This window comes from Pelmatolapia mariae, linkage group LG9, assembly GCF_036321145.2.
Source record: "Pelmatolapia mariae isolate MD_Pm_ZW linkage group LG9, Pm_UMD_F_2, whole genome shotgun sequence".
NCBI classification, from domain to species: domain Eukaryota; kingdom Metazoa; phylum Chordata; class Actinopteri; order Cichliformes; family Cichlidae; genus Pelmatolapia; species Pelmatolapia mariae.
In genome coordinates, this window is record NC_086235.1 from 37,912,306 (window position 1) to 37,939,983 (window position 27,678).

At 44.3% G+C, this 27,678-nt stretch overlaps 1 protein-coding gene across 1 annotated transcript in view; it reads left to right on the forward strand.

Moving 5' to 3' along the window:
- tgfbr1b (transforming growth factor, beta receptor 1 b) overlaps positions 1 to 27,678 on the forward strand; it is a 40,155-nt gene that overhangs the window by 3,040 nt on the left and 9,437 nt on the right. Inside the window, exons 2-8 of the mRNA XM_063484539.1 lie at positions 18,009 to 18,254; positions 19,596 to 19,865; positions 21,987 to 22,217; positions 23,812 to 23,979; positions 24,970 to 25,126; positions 25,462 to 25,586; positions 25,697 to 25,827. Coding sequence (XP_063340609.1) covers positions 18,009 to 18,254; positions 19,596 to 19,865; positions 21,987 to 22,217; positions 23,812 to 23,979; positions 24,970 to 25,126; positions 25,462 to 25,586; positions 25,697 to 25,827 — 1,328 coding nt within the window. The remainder of the gene's footprint in view (positions 1 to 18,008; positions 18,255 to 19,595; positions 19,866 to 21,986; positions 22,218 to 23,811; positions 23,980 to 24,969; positions 25,127 to 25,461; positions 25,587 to 25,696; positions 25,828 to 27,678) is intronic.

Below are 27,678 nucleotides of genomic sequence, written 5' to 3' on the forward strand. Positions count from 1 at the left end.
ACTCCGGTGTCCTGTTATATTTTAGACAGCAAGGAGCAGACAGCTGAGTTTATTAAACTCCACCGAAACAATCTGCAAATTTCATTAAAGTTTAATAAACTATCATCTTGTCTTTATTTTTAGTTAGCACATACCTTAAACACTTAAAGCTGTAAGCTAATGATAGTTATATAAGAGCAGATGCTGCTGGTGCAATAAGCTGTACGTTTTACATCCAATGGATGATGATCTGATTAGTCGACTAATCGCAAAAATCATCGGTGAGTAGTCGACTATCAGAATAATGGTTTGTGGCAGCCCTGGTTGCTGTGTTTGCTGAGTGAGAGGAGAGCCTTTCTGTTAATCCCGCAGTGCTGTTTGATGAATCCTGCAATAACAGCCAGCACGGGCTGTTTGTTAGTGACCCAGTGGTCATGGGATTTTGTTCCACCAGTGGCAGCTCTGCTTCCTCTTTGATGGAGGGTTGAACAGATGTTTTTGTTAGAAACAGTAAAAATCAACACAGACGGTCAGTTGCTGTTTTTTGCGTCCGGTTGTGTTGCTCATGCTTCACTGTTGGGTGTTTATACAACATGTTATTGTTGTGGAGGTTTTTCCGGGCACCGTGTTCTCCCACCATCAGGACTAGCAGTGGAGGAATGCCAGGCATGTGGGTGACCCCAGACAGCCGTTGTCCTTGCTTAAAGAACCACAACTAATTTGAGTGGTCGTAGCCACACGAGCAGCCGTTGGCAACAATGTGTTAATGAATAACCCTCGATCACTGACGGAGAGGCTGCTGCCTGTGTTTCTGAGTGAAAGCTTCAGTCTGGCTGAGGACGACGTCGTATGATGTTAGGGCTGAAGCTGCTGGTTATTGTAGTGATCGATTATTAATGAGCAATAAGAAGAGAAAATCACAGTGTTTTTAAGTTTAACTGCACACATCTGTCAACAATAACCAAAGCGTCTGTTTGTATTTACTTTGCATACTAAAGTTTGATTTGTTTAAAGAAAACATTCTGTTAAATGCAAAAATAAATAATCTCAACTCCAGTCAAATAAAGTGAGCTCTGCATGGAGTCTAAACAAACTCATGAAACACAACAGACTCCGTCTGACTCCGTCAGACTCTAGGAGCCAAAAGAGTTCAGACAATATTGTATCTGTGTGTTTTTGTGCGTGAGCATGTCTGTGAATGAGTGGGTCTGTGAGTCTGTGTCCATTTTGCTTAACATGGTTGGTGACTGAGGGACGTGACCTGGACGTGTCTGTGTGGTGGTCACAATGAGAGCTTTTCCAGTTCTCCAGATACTAAGGAAAGGAGCTTCGCTGCTTCCTTTAGCAGAGGATACTCTTTACTCTTTACCATCCTGTGTGAGTGTAGAGGAGGAGATGCTGTGCTGTAATCCATGCATTCATTTCATGCCAGAACCTGACCTCTCAACATCACACTGCTGGGATAAAAGCCCCCTATTGTTCAGGTCAATATCTAAGCTCCAGATTAGGATGAGTACTGACTGATAAAGGTGTGAAGAAGGTTCTGCGTGCATTAGTAAAGTCCTTTTTACTTCAGTACAGTTCAGCGTAATGATTGGAGGGAATTTTACATCAGTCAGGGAGGAGGGGCGGAGTTACACTGGATCACAGCAAATGTAAGAATATCATTTTCTATGCTGTGATCCAGTGTTTACTGTGTGAGGCAAATGAAGGTGATGATGTGATAAACTAATAACACCGTCTGAGTGTTGGCAGCTGTTTCTGTCTGTAAGCTAGTTCACATCATAAAAACAGTGTGTGGACCAGCTGACCTGTCACATGACGTTATCTACAGTCAGGTCACGAGCAGCCCAGTTAAGGTTGGGTGATACGTAAATGTTTTTCCAGCGGACAATCGTCAGTCCAGTGAACGATGATAGGTGACATTTTGATGGGCGGAGCCTTGTAATCATGCACAGACTGATTCGCACGTTTGGAATTTACACGTTTTGTTTGGAGGGGATATTTGACCTTCTTTTCTTGTTTGTTTCAGTATTAGTGCTGCTGCTGTTTGGATTATTCATTTATTTGAGATAAAAAACTTAACGTTACGTCTGAGATTTTTTAATGTTCGCTGGATGAGACATTTAGATTTTTAACTTACTTTGTGTTGAATTTTGTATCTGTTGTTTGGTGGAGTGTGTCAGACAGATAAACACGGTTAGAGTGGAAAAACAAAGCCAGTGTCTCTTTGTTTCCCATCATTGTGGTTTTTAATTTAAATTCAGTGTTTTTGTTGTTTTCTGAACATAGGCTGCTGCCGTTCGTTCTGCTCTGAGTTTCAGTAAATGAATCGCTGCGTTTGTTTGCAGCTGCAAGACGGTGCTGTTAATACAGCTCTATTATTTTTTGCATTGACTCCTTCTCTTAGCTTCCACCAACATTATTAGCAAACATACTCATGGGCAGATAAATAAATCACTGGTGTAAGAGCGATGGGTGAAAGGCTCAGCCTGTCGTCGAAGGTCGATATATTCATCCAGCCTTAATCCCAGTCACTGTTACTGTGCATGAACGTGCGCAGTGCCTCTTAGTTGTAACATTCAGGCATTAATCTATCACACTTACATTTATTTGTTACAGGTTCAGCAGAGAGAAGCAACTCGCTGTGTGCTTTAAGGACATCACATTTGTACAAATGGCTTTCATGCTCTGTGGGCAGATGTTTGACGTTGGAGGTGTTTCCCTCTGTGTTGTCATCAGTGTTGGTTCATCACACTCATCATTTGATGTTACTCTGTAAAATGCCATTTAACAATTTAAACCTACACACGCACTAACACGTTTGTGCCTGTCCTAATGAGGACACACACATGATGTTTTTCTTTGTCGAGCCCACAGCAGCAGATGAAAACGAGCACACAGAGACTTGAAAGTGATCAACACAGTGACTGTACTCTACAAACAGGTGAAGATGCAGCCCGACTGCTCATCTTGCTGAAGTTCAGGCTCCGGCTGCTGAACTGGAGTCTGCGTTCACTCAGCTTTAACAGCACTCTCGGTTCTTGGCTAGCTTAGCGTTAGCATGCTGTCCATGCTGAAGTTGTGTTAACAGCATAATGTGCTTGTTTCTGTCCTGGAGCAGTCTCCGCTTTACCATCGCGCTCGTCTTTTTTGTGCAGTGTCCACGCTGTGGACTGCACCGCTGTTTCCCTCGTCCTCCGACACACGTACTGAAGTCAGCTGACCGTAGCGAGGGAGCGAGAACCAATAAGTGGGATCGATAGGCAGGCAGACTAATGATTCTAAGCAACTAGACTACTAGGGCTGTTTGATACAACGATATATACCGTTTGACGATATGAAAACATCTATTGTTTCATATTACCCTTTCGTTTGTTTCGTGGTGTTGCAAAACAAACTGTTTACTGGAATATTTTTTCATAGTTTTGATGGTCACTGTAGAATTTCTTAAAGTTCTGTCTTTGTCTTATATTTAATATAACCACACAACGGACGGACAAGCAACAACAACGGTAAAACTGTGGCTCCGCCGTCCGCTTGTTTATTTTCCACATAAACCTTTCACAATAAAGCTGAAGATCCTGTTGAGATTTTTCAGAATAAACTGAATTATGTGAAATAGTATGCAGAGTGTTTACGGACCAGAAGCAAAAAAAACAAAAAACAAAACAAAACGTCGGGTGCTAAAAAATAAACGTTAGAACATGCTTTTCCCCGCAGCACGCCGTGTAATAAATACTCACAAAGAAAACTGCGGCTGTTTCAACTTAAGTAACACTCGACTCCAGGTACACGACGCCCAGCTGAAAACACTTCACACAAGTCAAGCTGCCCGAAATTCACACAATGTATATCGTTGTCGGGACGATAAATGTCTTATATATGAGATTTTGGTCATATCGCACAGCCCTATGGACTACTACTGGGTTCTCTACAAGAACCGGTTCTGGATTCCCGTCCCTAACCAGGACTGACAGCATGTGGTGTTCTGCAGTAAACTGGACTAACAACAGCAGGACCCTTTCAGTAAGTTATTGGCACGTTTGTAAGTCGATCAATAATGAACGTCCTTAGCTAGCTAGTTAAGATGAGCAGTTGGTGTTGGTTAGCTAGTCTGTGAACATAAATGAGTATAACCCGACTAAAGAATCACTCTGAGCTGTAGTTCAGACATCAGCTGTGCTGCTCTGGCTGAACTGAGGGATGTTCCTGCAGCTGAGATGGGTTATGTCAAAACTCACTACCGTTACCGTTACAGTACTACAGTACAGTATATTATTCAACTAAGAGCAACAGGCTGGACTCTACTTCAGATCATGTGTAGAGCTGATTATTAAATAAGTGCAAAGAGCAGCACGTTTGTGTGTCTCTGCACGTGTAAGGACAGTAAGCCGTCATTATTGGAGGATTTAATGCAGAAGAAGAAAATGTATTCTTCACTCACTGCCTGCCTGTAAAATCAGTGACATTTTCCAGCTGATATCTCGGTTTGTTGTAACACACCTGATGGAAGTAAAATAACCAGAATTAAAACAGCAAAGCACAGTGTTTCATTTTCCCAATGACTCGTTACAGTTACTTATAGTTGTTTTCCTTGTGTGTTTCAGTCTTCTGATGTTTGTGAAATGAGTTCTCTCTCAGTGGGTCAGCAGAACATCTGGAAAGGGAGGAAGTTTCTCCAAACCTCTGGATGCAGGAATGGTCTCTGTCACTAGTTTTTCTCCAGGGTGGATGTATCTGTGGATAATAATGTGGACTCTGGGTCCTGTAGTTAAATAAAGTATAATTTGTACATCTATGAAACCTGCTGCTGCTGTTTTTATTGAAAGTGTCCATGTTAGCCGGCTGTAGAGGGCTCTGTGAGTGGAATGGATCGAACCTTCAGTTTTAGATCATCTTCAGTCTGATGTTAAAATCTGAAAGGACCGCTGATTTAATTTCCAGATAATTCTGACTCTGTGTGGAGTGTGCAGCTGATGCCATCTGTCTATGGTGGGATAAGAAGAACTCAGGAGAGCCGAATCTTAGACCACGACAGTAACATAGGTGTGTAGCATCGCTAGCTAACTAGCAACAAGCCTGTGCCTAATCTAATCCAGCCACCAAGTTAAGAACAGGAGCCACTGAGTGATGTTACGTGTTGTATTGAACTGTAACATGTTCACACGTGAGTCTTTGTCATGAGAGTGATTTGTTTGGATTTACTTTCATTTAATGAGTCACAGTTAACCCATCAGCTAATTGTTTGAAAACTGCAGCAGCCACATAAATGTATCCAGCGGGGCGGGCGGCTGCGCAGCGACTGCACCTCAGGTCACTACTGCGCAGACAACATGGCAGCTCCAACAAACAGGAAAGTTTGGCTTCATTTCTGCACCATGGGAGGAAGTAAAGTGGTGTCTTCTGTGTGCTACACATTCATTGATTCACACAGTGTGTGTTGTCATGTAGGACGGGGCCAGAGCAGCAGAGCAGACGCTTCAGTCTGAGCTGTGAGTCAGCGGCTTCAGACGCCGGGCCCGCCGTGGCCTCCATTAAATGGCTCCAGGTCTCCCCGCCTCTTCAGCCAGGCCTACTTTCACTCACTCGCTGTCTGTGAGAGTGATGTAATCATTTGTCAGTGCCCCACTTTATGTTATCTAAGATTGAGTTTAGATTTTTGTATTTAACTTGTTATGTCTCTGCCTAACCAGAGAGGGAGCTCCAATGACTCATTGAATAACTCGATTATTTACCTTAAATCGTAGACCCTCTGTGGGGTGTGTTAGGTGAAGCGTCGTCGAGCAAGTGTTTGAGCAGCACTGTGACTGCAGTCTTTGTTTTTCGCAAAAAAGACTGATGACAGCAGTGAAGATGATATTTCCATCGTTTGCAGGAGTTTGTTACACACACTGTGACCAAGACGGTGAGCCCAGGTGGAAGGAAACACATTTCCCAGCATCCATCAGCAGCACCTGTTCCTGTAATCACTGTTTACACTGTAACAGCTGGAGGGAGGGCTCGCTCACATCACCTGTTTAACTTCCACACAACTTTATTCCTTTGTTATACTGGCTGCAAACAGTTTTACAGCATAAACATTATTATATGATGTTCAAACAGAGACTCGTACACAGTAAGTGCTGACCTTATAGGCTGAGCTTTACTCTCAAAGCCTGCAGCTGACAGAAGCACCTTATATTGTTGTTTCACTGAGCTTTTTATTTAAAGCATGTTGTAAGTGCAACAGGAGCTTTTCTTATGAGCACTGTGTTAAGTGCAGCTGTTGCATTGTCGGGAATATTCATGTAATAATTTGGTGATTTAAAAATGTATAAATGATGGTCTGCTCTATTCTAACGTGATGCTGCGTCTCTGTAACACTGATGGAAGCTCAGATACTACAACACACACACACACACACACACACACACACACACACACACACACACACACACACACACACACACACACACACACACACACACACACACACACACCTCATCCTTCTGTATGGAGACGTGAGCTGTAGATTAGTGTGATGCTGGGAAACCCTGGGCTTGGTTAGATGTGAGCTGATCATTACTAGAATAAAAATAAAAGTCAGACTGTCACATAAAGACTCCCAAACTTATAACAGACAGCTGCTGTTTGGAATACATATGTTCAAAAACTAAACAGATCGTCTGACATCAGTCTGCAGGATCTATGAACAGCACCAACACGCTCCCTTTCCTTCCTCCTTAAACATTTTTATTATTGGTTTGAATTCAGGATTAACAGTTCGGACAAGTATGAAACACTCGGCCATCAGACCCGATGATATAACCTGTGAGACGGTCAGCGGGGCTATGAAGGCTGTGTGCGGGGAGGCGCGCTGTCGGCGGTCACATCACAAGGAAGCGACAGCTCAGACAACATCAGAGCACTTTTGCAAACAGGCCCCATCTTGACAGATGTAGCCGGGACACCCCTCCATGTGACTCCTGCTGGCTGCTTCCTGTGCTGGTGCTTCCTATCAGTAAGACGGCTCCTCAGAGAGCCTTGTCCTGTGCTCGCCTGTATAGGGCTTTGGAGTTGACGTCACGCCGCAGTGCATTGTGGGATCGCGGCGCCATGTCAGAAGGCCACAAATCAAAACAAACACACTGTGTTGATAGCAGGACTGCCAGAACCACGCTTAAAATCAGCGCAAAAGACAAAGGGCTGTATCGCGAACGATTGCGCCCAGACGCCAAGAGACGGTACATGGAAAAAATAGCGTGCATCGGTAATGCAATGATCGGTAATGTATGAAAAAAGGCAGTGGAGCGGAAACCCAGACGGCCTACCGCCGTTGTCCTATCCCGATATCTTCGCGTACCTTGTCTGTGGAGTCAGCGCATACACGGCGAATCATTTTCGGAATTATAAATTCCTGGAGGAGCACATCTAATTCACAAACGGTTGGGTACAAGATTTGGCTGTTTTTAAGCCTCCAATTTGTGAGTACGTTGACCATATGATCAAGATACAGCCAGAGGTTGCCAGCTGTGCGTTGCCATGTAAATAGTTTGCATTTCATGTGTATGTACTTGCTTAGTACATGTGAACAGATCTTGAATAAAAAAAATAAACATACTTTTCTTTTCTGTTTCATATTTCATATGCTGGTTTGCCTGCAATAATGCCAAATAATACGCTACTCCGTCAACATGACGTGGTTCTGCAGCATCACACATTAGGATGTTTATCTAATTATCTATGACCTCAGCGCATTCAAAATAACACTAAAAGCCTATTAAGAGAGATATGAATTTATTTAGAACTCACCGGAAAGAAAATGCCGCGAGCAAACCAACAAAAAATTGGGGATGGCAGAGAACTCGATATCCGCTCGTCTGACCGCTGCAATCCAAGCCTGACGTCTTCGTTTAGTAATATCGGATACATGAGATCCCTCCCGTTGCCTCCAGGAGGGGAAACGATGAAAAGAGAGCCCATTTTCCAGCTTCTTGCCTTCCTTATCGTGTGCTCTAACGTTGCAACACAGCACGTACGAACCATAGCTGACGCTTCCGTGTGCTTTCTTTGGCCTACTGTCATGGCGGGAGGGGGCTTGGCCCCGCTCCCGTGACATCACGCTCCAAAGCCCTATTCCAGCTGGTGACAGGAGGTCTTGTGGTCTTTACTTCTGTTGCCTTCTTGTCTCCGGGGTGGTGGAGCTGCAGTTTGTCTGCAGGGTGAACAGCTGATGATATTGCTCAGTTATTTCTTTGAAATATGTGCAACCATTCCTCACCCCCCACAAATAGATCTACTGTATTGGGGCTGCACACTCGCTGCTCTGCTTTTCGATCAGAGTCACGACGTGGTTCATAATTAGCATTATGGTAAAGAGCAAATCCCACAGAGCCCTTGTTCATCATGGTTGCCAGATTCACAGAATCAAAAGAAATGTGCACGTTTCACATTTGTAAAAGCTGCAGCATGAATGTGATGCAGTGGTGTGCATGCTGCAGTGTTGATGCTGAAATGCTATATTGTGCAGCCCTATATATAAATGAGAGGGTCCACCAAGCATGGCAACAAGAACAGTCTCATCCTGTGTAGCTGTTGAAGTCGTGGTTAGCAGACTGTTGTTGATCACAGGCTCCACCTTTTCCTTCTGAAAAGTCTGAGGCAGAGCAGCTGACCGGCTGCTGGCTCGCTAACCTTCAGCACCATTAGCATAGGCTGCTCAATATTTATGAGCGCAGGGCCTCAGACAGACGTACGACCTATTGATTCTCAGTTTAATCATCCAGACTCTGTGGGAACAAGAAGCTGGCTCAGCTTTATGTTGCCTTCTCTGATATGATAGCTGGGTGCTGTGGTAGTTGCAGGTTGTGTTTAAAAATGCATTGTTTGCATAAGGATGGACCAAGTGTCTGCCTCCAGTGTGATGGAGCACAGGCTGTAGGGAAAACGTGATCTTCTAATTCCTCGGCTCCCACCATGCTTTCCAAAAATGGGGATTGATCTGCAGTTAGCCAAGTGTCACAGACAGAGTGCTGCATCTGTTATAGTGTTTGAATAGCCCAGTGCTCAGCTTTGTGTTCCACCTAAACAATAGAGCCATCCACAGAGCAGGTTTCTCATCTGCTTTGTAAAAGGGGGCAGATCCCAGGGCCCCTTTCCCAGCATGCATGCGTCCACACATTCACAGTCATACAGAGATCACAGCTGGCGTGGACAAAGGGCTGGACATAAAGGAGCTGACCGGGTGGATGTGGCAGTGGGCAGGGCCGTGACCTTTGGAAATAACTGTGGGAGCTGAGAGGTACCTCTGAGGAAGGGGAATGAAATGAAGATGGGGGTAGGGCAACATGTAGGGTGTGTCTGTGATCAAAACAAAGCAAGAGCTTGTGTGTTCAATCGAGTGTGAGCTCCACATGATGACTGATTGACCTAAGAAGAGAAATGACACCTCCTGTCTGCACACGTGCTGATTTAAAGTATTATAACGTTGCTCATTTGTACATGCTAGCAGGATTTTCATTAAAGAGATCACAGGCTGCACCCAGCTGAAGCCTCCCATTAAACCAGGTGTTGACTAAGGCTCAGACACCAACATGGACAGCTGGAGACCCCACGGCTGAGCAGTCGTTCCTCTTATATTATACATGCGCCTGAGTGCACACATAGGTGCACTGTGATGGAAATCCTCTGCTGACTGGTCCACAAGACTGTCAGAGCTGAACGTCACATGTAGAAAATATAATATTTACTTAATGAGTAATTTGATATCAACTACTGTTGAGACTCAAGTGTTATGTGATGTAGTGACTCCAAGTTTAAAGGTACATATTAACTTGTATTATATATATATATATATATATATATATTGGTTCAGAGGTCGTGACCTCTATAGATCAGCACTAACTGTGCTTTGTTCTGTATCTGATGGACGAAAGCTAAACCAGTTCCACACCACTGAAGTTGCAGCATTTTTACAAACCAGTTCTGGTTCATCTGTTTCATTCAACCATCCGCTTTCGCCCTTCTCATTCTGTTGCCGCCATGCTTTTTCCGCCATGTGTGTATGAAAACAAAAGCACTGCGCATGCGCGTTTTACCCATATTCTATTGCGATATTTCATTTTCTTATCATTGCCCAACATTATACCGGCATTACCGTGAACGGTATGATATGGCCAGCCCTAGTCAGAGGTCAAGTTTTCTGCAACATTTTTGAATTCGATGAATCAAGAAGAAAGTCACGTTGGATCTTCACATTGATATCGTAGGTCCATCTGCTAAAACTCCTGGATTAGTTAGAATCCCGGCCTCCTGGACGAGCTCGGCTTGCTTTACGCGGCGCCTTCCCATCATGACACCACGCTGGAATCCACTGATGTTTGTAGAGGCGTCTGCATGCCCATGTGCTGGATGTTATACAGCTGTGGCCATGGAAGTGACTGGAAAAACTGGATCCAATCATTTGGTTGGGTTAGTGAATACTTTTAGTAATACAGGGTAGAAAGCAGCATTGTGTTCAGCCACGCCCCCAGGCCTAACGCCGTTAACCTGACTCAGCATCTGCCCGGCACACACCGAGGATCACGCCCAGCCTTCATCCATCTGTGCCCTCTTCTCCTTAACCAACTCAACCTTTGAATCTATTATTGTACGATCTACTGTACAATATAAAGCGCCTTGAGGTAGGGCTGGGCGATATATCAAAAATTTATCGTTACCGAAATTTATGACTCTCATCGACGTCATTTTGCCCATGTCGGTAAATTCGGTATTTAAAAAAAAAAAGAAAAGGCATGTGCAGGTTGGCGATGTTCATGTCCCTTTAAGACGCTGTGCTATGTTACAGACTTGACGGGGTGGAGTCACATGACTCTACTACCTGTAACAAGACGAGACACGGGTGAACAAATGGAGGACGATTTAAATGTTGAAGCAGCAGCGACGGAGGTAGAGCTGGTGGAGGAGGAAGAGGAGACGCTTGTTAACAAAAAAAATGCATCATCAATCGTTTGGCAACATTTTGGATTCAACAAGGATGATATTGTTAAATGTAAACTCTGCAAAAAGACTGTTGCGTCAAGTCAAGGTAACACAACCAACCTCTTCCACCACCTGCAGCACAACCATGAGATTCAATTCGAAGACATAAAAAAAGCTCAAAGCGAGAAGAGATTAGGAGGACCAGCAAAAACGTCTTCCTCCACCAGGCAGCGGTCAATAACCGAAGCATTTGCTAGTACTCAACTATATGAGCGAACTTCAAAAAGATGGCAAGAAATCACAAATGCTATAGGCTACCACATAGCAAAAGACATGGCTCCTATTGCTACAGTGGAACGCAACGGGTTCAGACACTTCATGAAAATAATTGACAAGAGATATGAACTCCCATCACGAAAATATTTTTCAAAAACTATCATTCCCAGCATGTACAGCACAGAGAGGGAAAAGGTTGCTGCTGAATTGAGATACGTTAAGCACGTTGCAGCCACATCCGATCTCTGGTCCAGCCGCACAATGGAGCCGTATATTAGTCTCACAGTTCATTACTTCGACAACATGGTTATATATTGTATCCTACACTTTTTATTTTGTTCAGTTAATAAATCTTAACCACTAAAAGTAGTTACTACTATTGTCTTCATTTATTTTCAGTGACATTTTACAGTCCTTTAAAGTGGTAATAATATAATTGCAATGAATAGGCCTAGGGGGAATAATATTATCAAAATAACTGGAGGAACTATGCTGCCTGCCACAGCCCCATCAAATGAAAAAAAAAAAAAAAGTTTGTTTTTTTGGCACTTGGGGTGGTTATCGTCCATTTATCGTTATCGAGGTTAACTGCTCAATTTATCGTGATATTGATTTTAGGCCATATCGCCCAGCCCTACCTTGAGGCGACTGTTGTGATTTGGCGCTGTATGAATAAAATTGAATTGAATTGAACCACTTTAATATTTAGACTGTTACTCTGTCAGCCACTGGGCCTGTTCCAGTCAACCCACTGCTTCCAGACTGGGAGTCCATGTGAGGACAGATTACCCAATAGGTTTGGTATCCTGGTCACTGCTTTCACATGTTTTCCATCATACTTACTGTTAGAGTGGATTGTTAAATGTTTGTCATTTTTATGCTTGCCAACTTTGATGAAAGGGATTCCACTGTCCTTCCCCCCAGATTCTCGGGGTTCTGGGTAGGGGGCTGTAAGGTTTTATTGCAGATACATCCTATCTGGAGGATCTACTTCTTTTGATCTAAGCTTCCTGAGGTTATGACCCTTTGATCAGCAGCACACACACACACACACACACACACACACACACACACACACACACACACACACACACACACACACACACACACACACACATTCCTACTTACATATAGAAGATCACACATATACATACAATGCGGGGGGCGTTGCTTTGCTGTGTTTTGTGTGAACTGTCTCTCAATAAAAGCCAGCGAGAGGAGGCCATCATGGGGTCATTGTCGTGCTGGACACAGATGAGAGGCCTCCCTTGCGCAAGTAATCGATCGAACACTGTTGCCTTGTTTTTCTTTCATGGGAATAAGTCCTGGATACAGCGGGGTCTGAGTTAAGACCCAACACTTACCTGTACATGACCTTATCATATGTGCAGTCCCTCACATGTGTCTTTGCATATGTTACACTGAGTGATGTGCTGAACAGTTGTAAAGAGATTTCCTGTCATTGCTCTGCACTGCATTTCCTCATCCTGAGTCCCAGCAAACTTGAGGTTCTTGTGTTTGGACCTGAGAGCTTCATTAAAGAGGCTGGTCGTTACATCGGCCCTCCCACCAACATGTCCCACCACATGCTAAGAACCTTTTTGTTATATTTGATCAAAAACTGAGCTTGGAATAGTTCAAAGGTCATCTACGGCTCCTGGACCACTTCCTGTCATTTACTTAGGAGGTTAAAAGTAAAGATGGCACCATACCACTTTTTTATGTCCGACACTGATATCATAAAGTTGGATATCTGCCCATACCGATATGAATCCGATACAGTCTATTTTATAATCAATAAAACTGTTTGAATGTTTGGCTGCATTTTGTAACATTGTAACACTAAAGCTGTTCTGTTACACCTGTATGCCACAAATACACTGCAGCCCAAACATTTCAGTTCAGTAATGCTGATCTTTGTATTGAAACTTTTAGCAGAACTTTAAATCTCAGTATTTAAAGTAATATTTAAAAAGTCATTTAAAATGCAGATTTCAAAAACTCGTTGGTTGGGAAAAAAAACAAACAAAAAAGTGCAATATCAGCACAAACTAATGTTTATAGTCAACAACTAAAAAGAAACAAACAGGTTGTAGAGTGGAGCCTTTTATACTTACAGCTGAACATAAACAGACATCCAGAGTAGAAAGCAGTGAAATGCAAACATGACGCTCAGTGTGAGCTGTTTCTATCACATTTAACCTCAGACTGAAGTTAAACTCAGCACTTTAAAGTCTGAACCAGGAAATAACTGCACATTTTTTGAAAATAGTGTTTATTTCACCTTCTTTTGTTTCATTTTTTGTAAATAGATCACATTTACATTTCCATATATGACATTTAATTTGTATCATATTTGCTTATCTGTTTTCTTTTACTTGGTTAAAAAGTGTTGTGCAGTTTATTTAGGTTTGTCAGGGGGAAGTCCACACTGATGGTGTTACAGTCCCAAAAACACTGTGTCAAATATGATACATACATATGATAGAAAAGTGTTTTCATAGTTTGTTTTTTTGAGCCATAAAACTGTTTATCCTGTAACAGTTTTTCAAAGCAGAGCTTGAGCCTCAAAGCAATGACAGCGCACAGGCGTCTGAGCTCCATGTATCGGCTGTTAAGCTTAACGTAGGAATGCTTTACATTCACACTTGCTTTACTTCTACGGGTTTGGCAGCACGTAGCAAGCCTCCAGATGCTTTCAGTTCACACGCCACAGCCGCTCTATCACGTGACCCATACTGCTCCGACGGGCTGAGGTCACTACCTGGGTTACACCATGTAGCAGGTTTTGTGAGGTGCTTTAGTGATATTTAATGGATCGGGTTACATTTTTCATTTCTCCCTAATATCCAATCCAGTAGTTTAGGTCAGGATCGGACTGATACCGATACTGTATATCAGATCGATTCATCCCTAGTTAAACGGGGGGAAAAGGGGGATGAAGGGAGCACTGAGCCTAGAATAGAGGATAGGGATAAACATGGCCTGGGCCAGACTGCTGACAGGGGGCTTTGTATTCGTATTGTTCCTCTGCTGCCTGCATACTACGTGTTGTTTCATGGAGCCACCATTGAAAGCACGTCCAGTAGATACTGCACTTCATTCCTGCCATTCACGTGTATGTAGGCACACAACGGGAAACTTGTTGGGCCTCATGCAAAGTAAGATTGATCAATGTTTGCTTTATCTGAGCTGTCTCTCTGTGTGCTTTACACAAACAGCTGGGTCTGAAACTCTACAGGTTGTTTCAGGTTTTCCTCAGGTTACAACCATACTGCTGTTTCCCTCTGTTATACTATATTAATGTATTCACTTTAATATTTGGTGTAGCTGTGCACAGCTGTTAGCTGAAGAAATCAGATGGATGGATTGAAAAGGCCCTCACAGTGGGGTTTGGGAAAGAAGGAGAACATGGAAAACTGTAAACAGGCTTTGGTGACAAATGTTCCGAAGAATCCAAAGTGAGATTGTTTCTGTGGAAAACGCACTCACGCAGCAAAAAGCTGGACATGCACACACTTAGTCATTATTTTCATGGAGGTGCTGGCGCTGATACTTTGTGCTTATTACTGCTGTTTTTAAACACTTTAACTTCAGTGTAGTTGGATTTACCGCACACACACAGACAGACACGCACAGACACACACACACACACATGAGAGCAGAGATGTGGCTGTAAATAAAAGCCAGCTGACAGCAGAGTGACTCACGCAGCTCGTCTGTCCCTGCAGACACACACTCTGAGCGCTGTTACTCAGGTGTGTCTCACATGTCTAGACAAAACAACGGAAATGTTGCTGCGCCACATACTTGGAGACTTCCGCTTAGAAACCAGAGTGGAAACAGAAAGCGTGGCATGCTGATGCAGACACAGATTAAAGTGAACCTCTGTGCTTTGTGTTGTTTGTGTTGTTGGGAGGCCACATTCCTATTGGTCTGTTTGTATGAGCGGGTTCATATCGGGTCAAAAATCAAGGCTTTGTTTGAGATACAGTGAGGCAATAAGAGAAACAGTCATAGTCTAGAAATGTGAGGTTTTACATGAAAGGACATAAAGAAATCTCTTTAGCGGGTTTTAAAGTTTGTTTTCACCACAAATAAAGCAAAAGCAGTGGTGTGTGGAAAAACTACACTTCATCAATGAATGAATAATACCAGTGACTAAAAATACCTCAGTAATCACTTCTTGTGTGACTTTATTAGTTTTCCATATCGTGGTGTGTTACAGTATGAATGATGCACGCTGTTGGAACATTTATAACAACCACTTCAGTAAATGTTCATCTACACACACACACACACGTACGCACACTCTGCCTTTCATCCCGTTTGTATCATCTGCTCATGTGTGTGTCTGTAACACTCCTCACTCAGCTGCTTAATTATTCAGAGCACTTACCTAAGGATGGATTGTGTTGCTTTAACACAACCAGCCATATGCTTCTGAGCTGCATAAGGATAACACACACGCACACAGAGACAGACAGACAGACAGACGCACGCACAGACAGACAGACATAGACGCACGCACAGACAGACACACACACAGTGTGAACTGGTTTCTTCATAGTGTTCCACAGCACTGCTGTTACTAGCTCGAGCTCGAGGGATCGTTTAGCAGCCTTCCTTACATTAAGTACATTGCTTGTTGTTGCTGCTGTTGTTGTTGTTGTTGCTGTTGTGCTGGTGTGTGCAGAGGTGATTAAAAATGCTTTGACCTGCGGCTTCAGCATCTTGTACTGCTCAAAGAACAACCACTAAACAATGTATGTGTTGGTACTGGTAAGTCCTTATTAGTTTAATATGAAGATGGTGTTTTAAACCAAAACAACAACAAAACAAATGTTTCAGTGCATCTGGGACTGGGAATATTGTCATAGTGGGAAGAATCAGGAAGGAAGAAGGGAATATTTGGAAACACCAAGAAAAGCTGTGTGAGGGGACCAACACATCGATCGCTCCTGGTGAAGAAGGCAGCTGTCACTGACTGTACAATAATCATTTTGTAGTTTTTGTGAAGTAGTTTGTGTCTGTGTGCGATGTACCACATTACGTAAGCATGTAAAATGAAACCAGCGTTTCTGGCTGCGGCTCAGGAGCTGGGTGAAGGTGTCCTTGGCAGAGGTGGTGAAGCCTGAGTTGGTCCTGATGTGTTTAGTGGGGTGTGGACAGCACTTCATTCTAGGAACAGGTGCTTAACTGAGCGAGACGTGCTGTGTAAGATGCTTCGTGTAGAAAAACCTGTTCATGAGTGGCTGTGTCAGTGTTATAGCACGTGTCTGTGGTGTGTGTGTGGAAAAGGCTTTTGTCTGTGGGAGCTGCTGGTGAAGATTCTGCTCGACTTAAATGACATGCCTCAGTGGTTCCACAGGAAACTACAATCCACCCAACCAAGGAATCCACACCTTGCTTGCCGTGATGATCTCCCACACTCGTTTTTCCCTTGAAACCAGCCGCTGATTAAAACCTGCTTTTTTGACCATTCATATTTGTTATTCTGCCATGTTGCTAGGCTACAGAGTGCTCTGTCAGTGTGTCGATATGGAAATCTAGTTACAACGTTTATGTCGTCCTCAGTCTTGCACTTAATTAACCCTTCATTCAATGAGCTGTCAGTTACAGTAAAACCAACAGCAGATATCATCAAAACTGGAGGTGTGTGTGTGTGTGTGTGTGTGTGTGTGTGTGTGTGTGTGTGTGTGTGTGTGTGTGTGTGTGTGTGTGTGTGTGTGTTCATCATCACATCCCAGAGGAGTTTGTAGTTCTCTGCGTCAAATCACTGCTGGTTCCCATAACTCCCATTCCTTAGAAATGTTGGTTTGTGTAGAAGTGCCCACACTGACATATCATCACTTCTGTAGACGTGGAGGAAGTTCTCCATCATAAATTGGCCAATATGGAAGTTTTAGAGTGAGTTATGCAGTGTCAGCATTCGTGACCATTGATGGCATTGCTGTTTCTTATGTGCTGTTTCCGATTTTCCTGATCATGTATCACGAGTTACTCATTGCAGGTATTGTGGTATCAGCATTTGTCAGCCTGCTGATACCCAGTTGGGCCATAATACCAACAAATGATCATCCTCAGCCATGCATACATCATGTTCCAACACTGGTATTAATATTGGTTAGCTCTGATGAGTAGTGTAACATAAAGCTGAGTGTAAAAGACCTGAATGAGATACTTATTTAATGAATGCTTCTTAGTCACGGCCCAGTGAAGCTTTCTGAAGCTCTACTGAAAAAGGTTCATTACTCACAGCTTATCGACACAGTTCTCTTTGGTGACATCTGGTGGCCAAACCATGAAGCGCAGCCTGAACCTATAGATGAAAATGAACTGCTCCATTGTGATTGCCCACTCAAGAGCTGAGTTGGCAGCTCCTGTTTAATATCATGTGATGACACTATCGGGCTATTGTTGTGGTGCGTTTGTGTCTTTGATGAATAAATGTAAATGGACTGATCCTTATGTGGCGTGTTCTCTCTCTGTCTGCGTGCGTTCTCTTCGGGTACTCCGGTTACGTCTCGTGGTCCAAACACATGCAGATAGTGGGCTTAGGTTAACTGCCCATAGATGTGAGCCTGGTTCTGCCGGACGTTTCTTCCTGTTAAAAGGGAGTTTCTCCTTCCCACTGTTGCCAAACATATGATTGTTGGGTTTTTCTCTGTATGTATTATTGTAGGGTCTACCTTACAATATAAAGCACCTTGAGGCGAATGTTGTTGTGATTTGGTGCTGTATAAATAAAGTTGAAGTGAATTAATCCTTCCCCCTTTTCCCTCTTCCAGGCCTTCAGTGTTACTGTGACCGCTGCAGTACCAACTCCAGCTGCACGACGGACGGTATCTGCTTTGTAGCCATCCAAAAGTCAGGCAGCCGGATGACCATTGAGCAGCGCCAGTGTGTGCACGATCGTGACTTGATCCCACGAGACCGACCCTTCATCTGTGCCCCATCTACCAAAGATGACAGTGGCATTTACCCACTGTGCTGTACCACAGACTACTGCAACAAAGAGCCGGTGACCCCCACTGGTAAGAGAAGACCAACCATATTGCCTCTTCATGCCTTCCTTTAATTATAAAGTACAGCTACTACGCTACTGTAGGTTTAAAAGCTTCTCAATCGTTAAAACAAACAAAATGGAGAGAGAAGGGTCTTGGAGCTTTTTCATGAGTGGAGTGGGCACTTAATGGACTGGTGCTGTACTGGTCTAATGTGGTGAAGAGGGAGCTGAGGGTGACTGCACTGACATACAGTTTTGAAAAACTGTTTGCATGTTTTTTTTAAATAAATAAAAACACACAACCCAAGTAAATATAAAATGCAGTTTTCATTAAATGATGATTCCATTTATTAAGGTGGAAACGAGCTACCCAAAACTATCACGTGAAAAAGTAATTATCCCCTAAACCAAATAACTGCTTGTGCCATTGTTGGCATCAAGAACTGCACTCATGTGTTTGTGATAACTGGGAATGAGGCGCTCGTCGATTTTGGCCCGCTCGTCTTTTCAAAATTGTTTTACATCAGCCTCGTTGGAGGACTTTAGAACACGACTGGCCTGTTGAGTTCATTGGATCTAAGTCTGGACTCTCCCAAAAATAAGTATTGTAGTGATGTAGTCCGAGGTGGACTCTCTGATGGGTTTCAGATCATCGTGCTGATGCATTACCCAGCTAAGCTTGAACAAACTGATGGCTGAACATAGTATTTCATAGTACTTTAGTTCTACTTTATTGTACTTTTGTGTTAGAGTTGAGAATTCATGTTTTTCTAATGATGATTTCGTTCATCCTCCTCGCTAAATCCAAACAGCAGTGACTCTCATTCCCTCGCTGGTCTAAAACTCTGCTGTTGTCTGGTAGCAGATGAACACGCACGCTTGGCACGGTGCACCGGGTAGATCGTTAGATAGATAGGGGTAATTAATGATGCGTTCGCAGGGTGTGGGAGAAAAAAAATCTCACAGTCACATCTGCTGGTGAAGCTGCTGTGAAGTGTACGGTTGTGATGGTTTTTACCGCCATCATGATGACATGTCAGTATGGGCACTGCTAGTGAAGAGAAGGTATAACCACGGTCAGTGAAGGTGATTGAGTACACAAACCTAACACATAGCTACCTGCCTAAATACACACCAGGTTCAAACTGGAAAGCCTGATCCAGTGGGAATGGGTTTCTCCAGCACTGCATGACTGAGGTCCTGAATCCACGTAAACCTGTGTCGTGAACTCTGATATCCACAGAACAAGAACAAGGACTTAAGGCTAGTCGTCACATTAACCTTTATGCTTCCAGGCTGCAGTCAGACCAGCACAGGTCCAGGCTTTGGGTCAGTAGGTATTCTGACCAACACTCTTTGTGTCTTGCAGGCCCCACAGCGACCCCTTCTCCTCTGGGGCCGGTGGCCCTCGCTGCTGTCATTGCTGGCCCTGTATGTGTGCTCTGCTTGCTGCTGGTTTTGGCGTTCTATGTTTGCCACAGCCACAGAGGCCTGGGCGCCGGGGGAGCCGGGGCCCACCACCACCACCACCATCGGGTGCCTAATGAGGAAGACCCCTCCATGGACCACCCTTTCATCACTGTGGGAACAACACTGAAGGACCTAATCTATGACATGACCACTTCAGGCTCTGGATCAGGTAAAACTCTACATCTCAGGGTCTAATTTGTGCATATTTGTGCAGTGATCAGCTGAAGGAGGATTTAGACATTTCAAAGGTATATAAAGGTAAAACAACAGCATGGATTCATAGTAGAAGAGTCCAGGGGCCAAACAGACATTTGACTGACTGAAACAAAACTATGACAGAGAGGTCTCGGACTGAGCAGCTAGAAGCGTACATGTAACAGGGACAGGACAACATCTGCTCAGTTCCTCGATGCTTCCAGGCTTTTTAATGACAGCAGAGGAGATGCTTCACAGTGCTGAACGTGGCCCTGTCGTCGTTTACCTGCTCAAAATTCAAAAAGTCAGATTTGCTAACATATGCACAGTTGTTGACCAAAATAGGCTGATGTGCATGTTTCATAAATCTGACAGCAAGTTGGCATTTCATGTTTGTTTTTTGCACAGGAAAGAAGTGACATGTTAGTAAATGAGGGCCGTCGGGCCAAAGTGGACATTGTTTCTTTCCTTTAATGCTTTTACCACTGTAAGGTGGCTGGTGATGTGTGCAGGACGACCCAGTTACTCGTCTTTGCACGTGGTACAGTGAAAGAGTTGGAGGTTGGAAGTGCGTGCATGCTCGGATCAGCTGGAGGAAAGGGAAGCATGTCAGACATTTGAAGTGAATGCAAGAAAAGGTGACTGTAATTATTTTATTGTGCATCAGGAGGTGAAAAACATCACACTTTGGTCACAACTGCTTTGGGAAATGTTGATTAGTCCTAAAATGTTTCAAATTTTCCTTATTTATTCATAACATCAAACTATCAGACTGGAGCTTGATGCTGGAACCTTCACAGCAGTCCCAGTTCCTTATGTGTCCCCTGGGAAAGTTCCTGTTCTGGCCCACTTCAACACGTCAGCATCTCATCTACACGCTGCATCATTCCTGACATGCTTTGCATTTATGCACACAAGCACGACTGAATAGGTGGTATCACCAAAACGAAATTCCTGTGCAAACGCACGCATGAATCCCGCTTCTTCCAGCTGTCATAGGGCCAGAATGATGACTTACAGGTAGGCAGTGTGTCACAGTGGGTGTGCACACTCACAGACTGGATGCAGCCAGCTGTGAGGTGATAGCTGTGACCACAGCACCATCACGCTGTTTCAAACAGGATTCTCTTCTGTTTGGTCGATCAGGTCGACTGGATACTGGATTTTTATATGCACTGATCCCGTCCTATAAAAATGTGTATTCAAAGCTCTCCTGCATGGTAGCCATGAATGATATCGGCACCTCCAACATGCTGCCAAGCGTGTTCTGTGTGAGTCTGCACTGCGTGGCCTGTTGTAATCACTATGCTGGCTGTGTGTGTAAGCAGCCTGTTGAAATCACGCTGGAATTTCAATCCCACTTTTTTTCCTGTGTCTCATGAGCAGTTTTCCAAAGCAGTGAGACGATTTTCACATTTTTAGAATTGTTCTTGGATCGTAGCTTGATGACTTTCAGTCTTTAGGTCTGCTGCCATTAAAAGTCCATACAGTTGGATTAGAGCAGCGTTCTGTCACAGGACGGTTTGTGCATACCTGTTCTTCATTGCTTCCTGTCTGTGATCAGAGAGCATGCACAGCTAGTACATCCCACCCATCCATCCACAAAACACACACAGGACGGTCGGCAAACTCCCACACACCCTCTGATGTCACTGAGAGGATGACGAGCTGGTCCAGTGTTCTACCACCCCACAGAACCCTAGAACCCTCGAGTACCACAGACTTTCCCAGGCAGGCTGCGTGGTCCCAGCACGGGCAGGAGGATTGGTGGATCAGGAAGTCTCTCTTCATTTAAGGCTCTAAGTTTATGATTCATCAGGGGCAAAGCAAAAACATAATCACCTAATCAAGTCACCTGGATTTGACCAAATTAAACTCTATGCTAACACTGATTACTGACACCAGTCATGAGGTGAATGTCCAAATGGGGAAGCAGACTTCAGTTCTGGGATGTGTGTGGCTCGTCGATTCGTAGCTGCTGTCACTGTGTGGTAGCAGACATACGAGTCGTCTCTGCTTACATGAAACTGTTGTGTCTAGTTGTTTTTCCGGGTCGGCGGGACCATCACTCATATATCTGTCCACTTCCTTTCAGGTCTCCCACTGCTGGTCCAAAGAACAATTGCCAGAACTATCATCCTCCAGGAAAGCATTGGGAAGGGGCGTTTTGGTGAGGTGTGGCGCGGTAAATGGCGCGGCGAGGAGGTGGCTGTCAAGATTTTCTCTTCCCGAGAGGAGCGCTCCTGGTTCCGTGAGGCTGAGATCTACCAGACTGTGATGCTGAGACATGAGAATATCCTGGGCTTCATTGCTGCTGACAACAAAGGTGAGAAAGCAGCAGGCAGCGAGTGAGGAGAGCAGCATTCACTGTGAATGGTACACAGCACGGGGTCATAGTTCAGAGTCAGGAGGACGCAGAGTTTACCACACTGTTTGTCTGCCACACACACAAATGTATTTATTTGTGTGTGTTTATTCATTCATGTGTCCATTTACCTTTAGTTAACCAGCTCGACCTGGCCCAGGTAACAGCCAGACAAACCTATTAGAAAATGTATAAAATCCAACATCAAACACACCATCGACCTGGTGCACAACAGGAAACACGATTCTGTAAGTGATACCTTAAGGCGGTGGTATGCATATACAGTACACTTAGGTCCAAAATTGGTGTTTGTACTTTTGGTGCCCCTGAGCAAGGCACCGTCCCTACACGCTGCTCCCCGGGTGCTGGATTGGTGGCTGCCCACTGCCTCACTGAGTGGATGGCTTAAATGCAGAGGATTGATTTCCTACAGGACTAATAAAGTATACATTGTTATTATCATTATTGAATATCAGAGCGAGTGGCATTTGTCAGAAAGTGCACCGTTACCCCTGAGCTGTGGAAGGCTTATTGTCGTCACCCTGCTGAGTGGGCAGGCAGTGCAATAACAACCTTGTAAGGTAAAGACCCGACAACAATACAAAGAAAACAGCACTGCTATGAGCAAGCGCTTTGGTGACAGGAAGGAAAAACTCCCTTTTAACAGGAAGAAACCTCCAGGCTCAGGGAGGGGCGGGGCCATCTGCTGAGAGCGGTTGGGGTGAGCGGTTACAGGAAGGACAAAGACACGCTGCGCCAGACGTTAATAATCACTAATGTAAAAGAAAAAAATAAATAAATAAATAAATAATCACTAATGTAATTGAAATGTAATTGAAATAATTCAGCTGAATTTGAATTTTCTTGCTGTTGATTTATTTCTTTACTTCTGTTATTATTATCATTGTTTTCATTGTTTCTTCATATGTCCCTCAGACCTACAGTTTTAGTAACTTGCTAAATGCCTGCGCGTCTCTGTCGTGGAAGTTAAGGAGGCGTATTCAGGTTTGATGAACAGTTAGTGTAACGTTCTCTACACACGTTCATTCCAGTGAATGCAGACGGGCAGGTTTCACTGGTGTGCATGAACCTTTAATATTGATTATGAATTTCATAATAATGGTAACACTGGTTTAATCCATCAGTGGGGAAAGGTAGCACTGGTCTTTAGTTGTCAGCAATGATCAACAATCACTGATTGATTGTTGACCAATGCTGATCCCCAACGTTATCACTCATCAGCCTGTGCAGTCCACAGCTGCCCACAGCTGCCCACTCTGCAGTGAGCTCTAACTTGAGAGTGAACGCAGATGTTGGCATGTAGAAAGCTGAAGGTCTGTGATTACTGTAGATGGATGTGATGAGAAACCCAGATTTGAATCATTTTCTTTCCACCCTGCACCTCATCACTGAGTCAAAGTGACACAAAGGTTAAGGTGTTGTGCGTATTACACACTTCAATCACCTGCTGGTTAAAAGTGAAACTTCAGCCACTGTGTCAGTACTGCCTTAGAGGAGTGTGATAATGATCCATGTTTCTGTGCTCGGCGTGTAGACAATGGAACATGGACTCAGCTGTGGCTGGTGTCGGACTACCATGAACACGGATCCCTGTTCGACTACCTGAACCGCTACACGGTCACAGTGGAGGGCATGATCAAACTGTCTCTGTCAACAGCCAGCGGCCTCGCCCACCTTCACATGGAGATTGTTGGCACGCAAGGTGAGAACCTCACACCTGTATGTATCCAAGGTGAATTAGTGTCTAAATGTTTGGATAGTAAACACAAACACCGACAAATAAACGAGCGAGCGTGCCAGCTTTGCTGATCGGCAGCCTGGAGACATGCTCAGAGGAGGCGTGACAAAAACCACGTTCAGTAGCTCACATGAGGCGACTGAGGTCGGGACCACGTATGTTTAAATCAGCCTGAGTGAACATGCAGTCTGTCAGCTTGTATGAGTGTACAGATAGAGGCAGGCATGCTGGAGTACAGACATCAGTCTGAGCCGTCGCACACAAAGCCAGTGCTTATTGGTGAGAAATCACCCTTTGTTGTCCAATACTGTCCCGACAGATGTGTATGGTGACGCAGCACTGCTGTGAGATCTGAGCAAAGTACACTGATGTGTGTAATGAAAACTGGGTCACTGTCCTATTGGAAGGCCCAGTTTCTGTTCCTCTCATGTCCCCTGAAGTATATCAAGGCAGTTCTGCAAAGGGCAGTGGGTTCAGCTCTGTCCTTAAAGGTCCTTAAAGGTCCCAGGCCTGAGTAATTAAACATATCTCAGTGTTGTTTGTGTTTTTGTAATTATGGAACAGGGTGATACTGAGAGGACAGCATTCTGCATTGGATATGCAGTGATGCCCACTGTGGTCAGGCCTCCTGAATAAGGAGCCTAAAGGGATTTTAATTATAGTCCACGTTTGATACTAGTCAAATGAGGAGGACAAGCTGAAATGTGATTGGCTGCAGCAGAACAATAGGTTTGAACTGAAAGCACTTCATAGCATATTCATAAAAGGCCCCGTACTCACATTTGTCAGAAGCTGCGTTACATGTACTTCACAAAATATAATACATGCAATAAAATACATTTATCAAGTTAGGGAGGAAAAGATGAAACAAGTATTTATTGTAAGTTCATTTAACCGTAGGTGTGTCTCTTGGTTAGTTGTGGGCGTGTGCTGATTGTACCTCTGGGTGTGCAGGAAAGCCAGCTATTGCCCACAGAGACCTGAAGTCGAAGAACATCCTGGTGAAGAAAAACGGGACGTGCTGCATCGCTGACCTGGGTCTGGCTGTGCGGCACGACTCTGCCACCGACACCATCGACATCGCTCCAAACCACAGAGTAGGGACCAAAAGGTAACCTTTGCAACCATCATCTTCTTGCGTTACTAACGTTTTACAGGTGTAGAGTGAAAGGTCAAAGTAGTGGTAGTCCTTTTCCTTTCAGCTTTCAATTTTTCTGTTCGTGTGTGTGTGTGTGTACTTATAAAACCAGTATCTCTCCTTGATCTCCAGCACTGGTGTCATGAAGCTGCTGTTTGTGTCATTCTAGTACATTACTGCCATCTTGTGGCCACTCAAAGCACTGTGGGTAATCACTGTGGGTAACAGTGCACAGTCTCAGTGGGGACTGTATTTGGTTTTGTTTTTGGACCAAGCGTTGTTCACCAGCCCGTCGTATCTGTCCTCAGGTATATGGCTCCAGAGGTTCTGGACGACTCCATAAACATGAAGCATTTTGAGTCTTTCAAACGAGCTGACATCTACGCCATGGGCCTCGTCTTCTGGGAGATTGCCAGTCGCTGCTCCATGGGAGGTGAGGGTCAAATAAAGTTCATTAGGTGGCAGCAATGAACTGACTAGAGCTAGTTTTTGCAGTATTTACAAGCTAGTACCTGAGTTTTCAGTGTGCTGTTTCTCTGTCAGGCATTCATGAGGACTACCAGCTGCCCTACTATGACCTGGTCCAGTCAGATCCATCAGTGGAGGAGATGAGAAGGGTGGTTTGTGAGCAGAAGCTTCGGCCCAACATCCCCAATCGCTGGCAGAGCTGTGAGGTAGGACGAGTCTCACTCACTGATAGTTATCACCCACTCACTTATCCACACCAAGCTCAGTGGATCCAGTGCATCCAGTGTTACCATCCACATAGATGTGAATGTTGTCATCATCCAGTACGACGATGACTTTACCAAGAGTACCTTCATGCAACTACAGTACTGTAAAAAAGTATTCTTGTGTTTTGCTTATTTGTCAAAGATACATGTTTAATATTTTAACGTTACACAAAGATAATTAAAGTAAATACAGAGTGCAGTTTTGAACTGAGAACAAAGCTATCCTACCTGGCCCTGTATGAACAGAAAGTTCACGGTTCTGTCAGGTACAGAAACTCTTCCAGGTTGTGAATCATTGACTCTACCTTGACCATCACATGTTTGACTGTTGCTATGATGATCTTTTTATGAAATGCTGTTATTTTGAACATGTAATAGTGTGCAAAGCTTCCAAAAAGTTAAACTTTCTCTCAGTTCTTGGTAGAATATGTTCCCAAAATACTGAGGGATCATCAGGTTGTTTTTGGCAAACATGAGACCAGCCTTGGTGTTGTCTAAGGAGCTCGTCTGGACTTCTTTAAGTTTCTTGAAGACATTTCATCCGAGAAGCTTCTTCAGTTCCCAGATTTAAGCCCTATGGGAGTGTCCCCCCCAAGAGGGTCGTGGGCTCCCTATTGATCCTCTACCTAATCACACGAGACAAGGTGTGAAAACAGGTGTAGGTCACAATCAGCCAGGGTTTTGGGTAGGGATGGGTATCGTTTAGGTTTTATCCGACACTGGTGCCAAACCGGTACTTTTGAAACGGTGCCGGTGCTTAAACGGTGCTCGAACCGGTGCTTAAAGAATAGAAAAAAACACGAACTTTGTCCAAAAACCTCTCATGTTTAGCTGTTTTCCACTTTTTCTTTGGTCATTTTAGCCTTTTTGGCCAGGGTGAAGGGAGTATCTGCCATCAAACAAGAAGACAGCCGCATGTAACTACGACGGTGTTTGCTAGTTCACCTTACATGCGTTAATTTAATAATGTGGTTAGACTACTCAACGTAAATTACACACGAACAACATTAAGCTACTCACGCAGAGAAGAACAGCTGCTGCTGCCATCATCATCCTCATCATTTCTGCTACACTGGCAGGGCTAGGGGCCAGGACTCTACTCTTCGAGTTTTTGGGGGATGTTGCTAACTCCGGGTCCGATAACAGGCACCACACCCGCAGTAGATGTGCTCGGTGTGAGCTCTTGCAGCAAGCTATCAAATACGGTGCATTTCGGCTTAAAAAAACCCCCCGCTATGCGTCGCCAGGCGTTTCATCAGATTCGAGGTGTTACCTCCTTTGCACAGTATCACCTTAAAGCACTTGTTGCAGGCTGCTGAGTTTGCATCTTTTGCTGTGAAGTACAGCCAGACTTTTGACCGCTTCGCCTTGGGCATTTTTAATCTGTAGCTCTGCTCTAAAAGAACGTACGTACCTGGGCCCGCCTACTATCCTTGGAAAGGTAAAATGATTGGCTAGAATCCAAAGTGTATGACATCTCAGAAAAAAAAGCACCGAAATAAAGCACCGAAATGTGCGCTGCTTTTCAGTCTGGTTACTACCGTTTATGTCAGAACCGGTGCCATCATGGCACCGGATACCGGTACCCACCCCTAGTTTTGGGTGAACCGCCGTGAGACCTAGCCCCACCCTATCATGTGATTTCCTGAGGTCAGATGGCCCAGGATGTGAGTGGGTGTTAAGGCGTCTGGGAAGGATCTCAGAACTGGATTATAGATGGCAGACAGTTGGTGTGGTAAGCCCCGACCTCTGTTCAAATATGGTCGGTCACAGTGGACACGGATGCTTCTT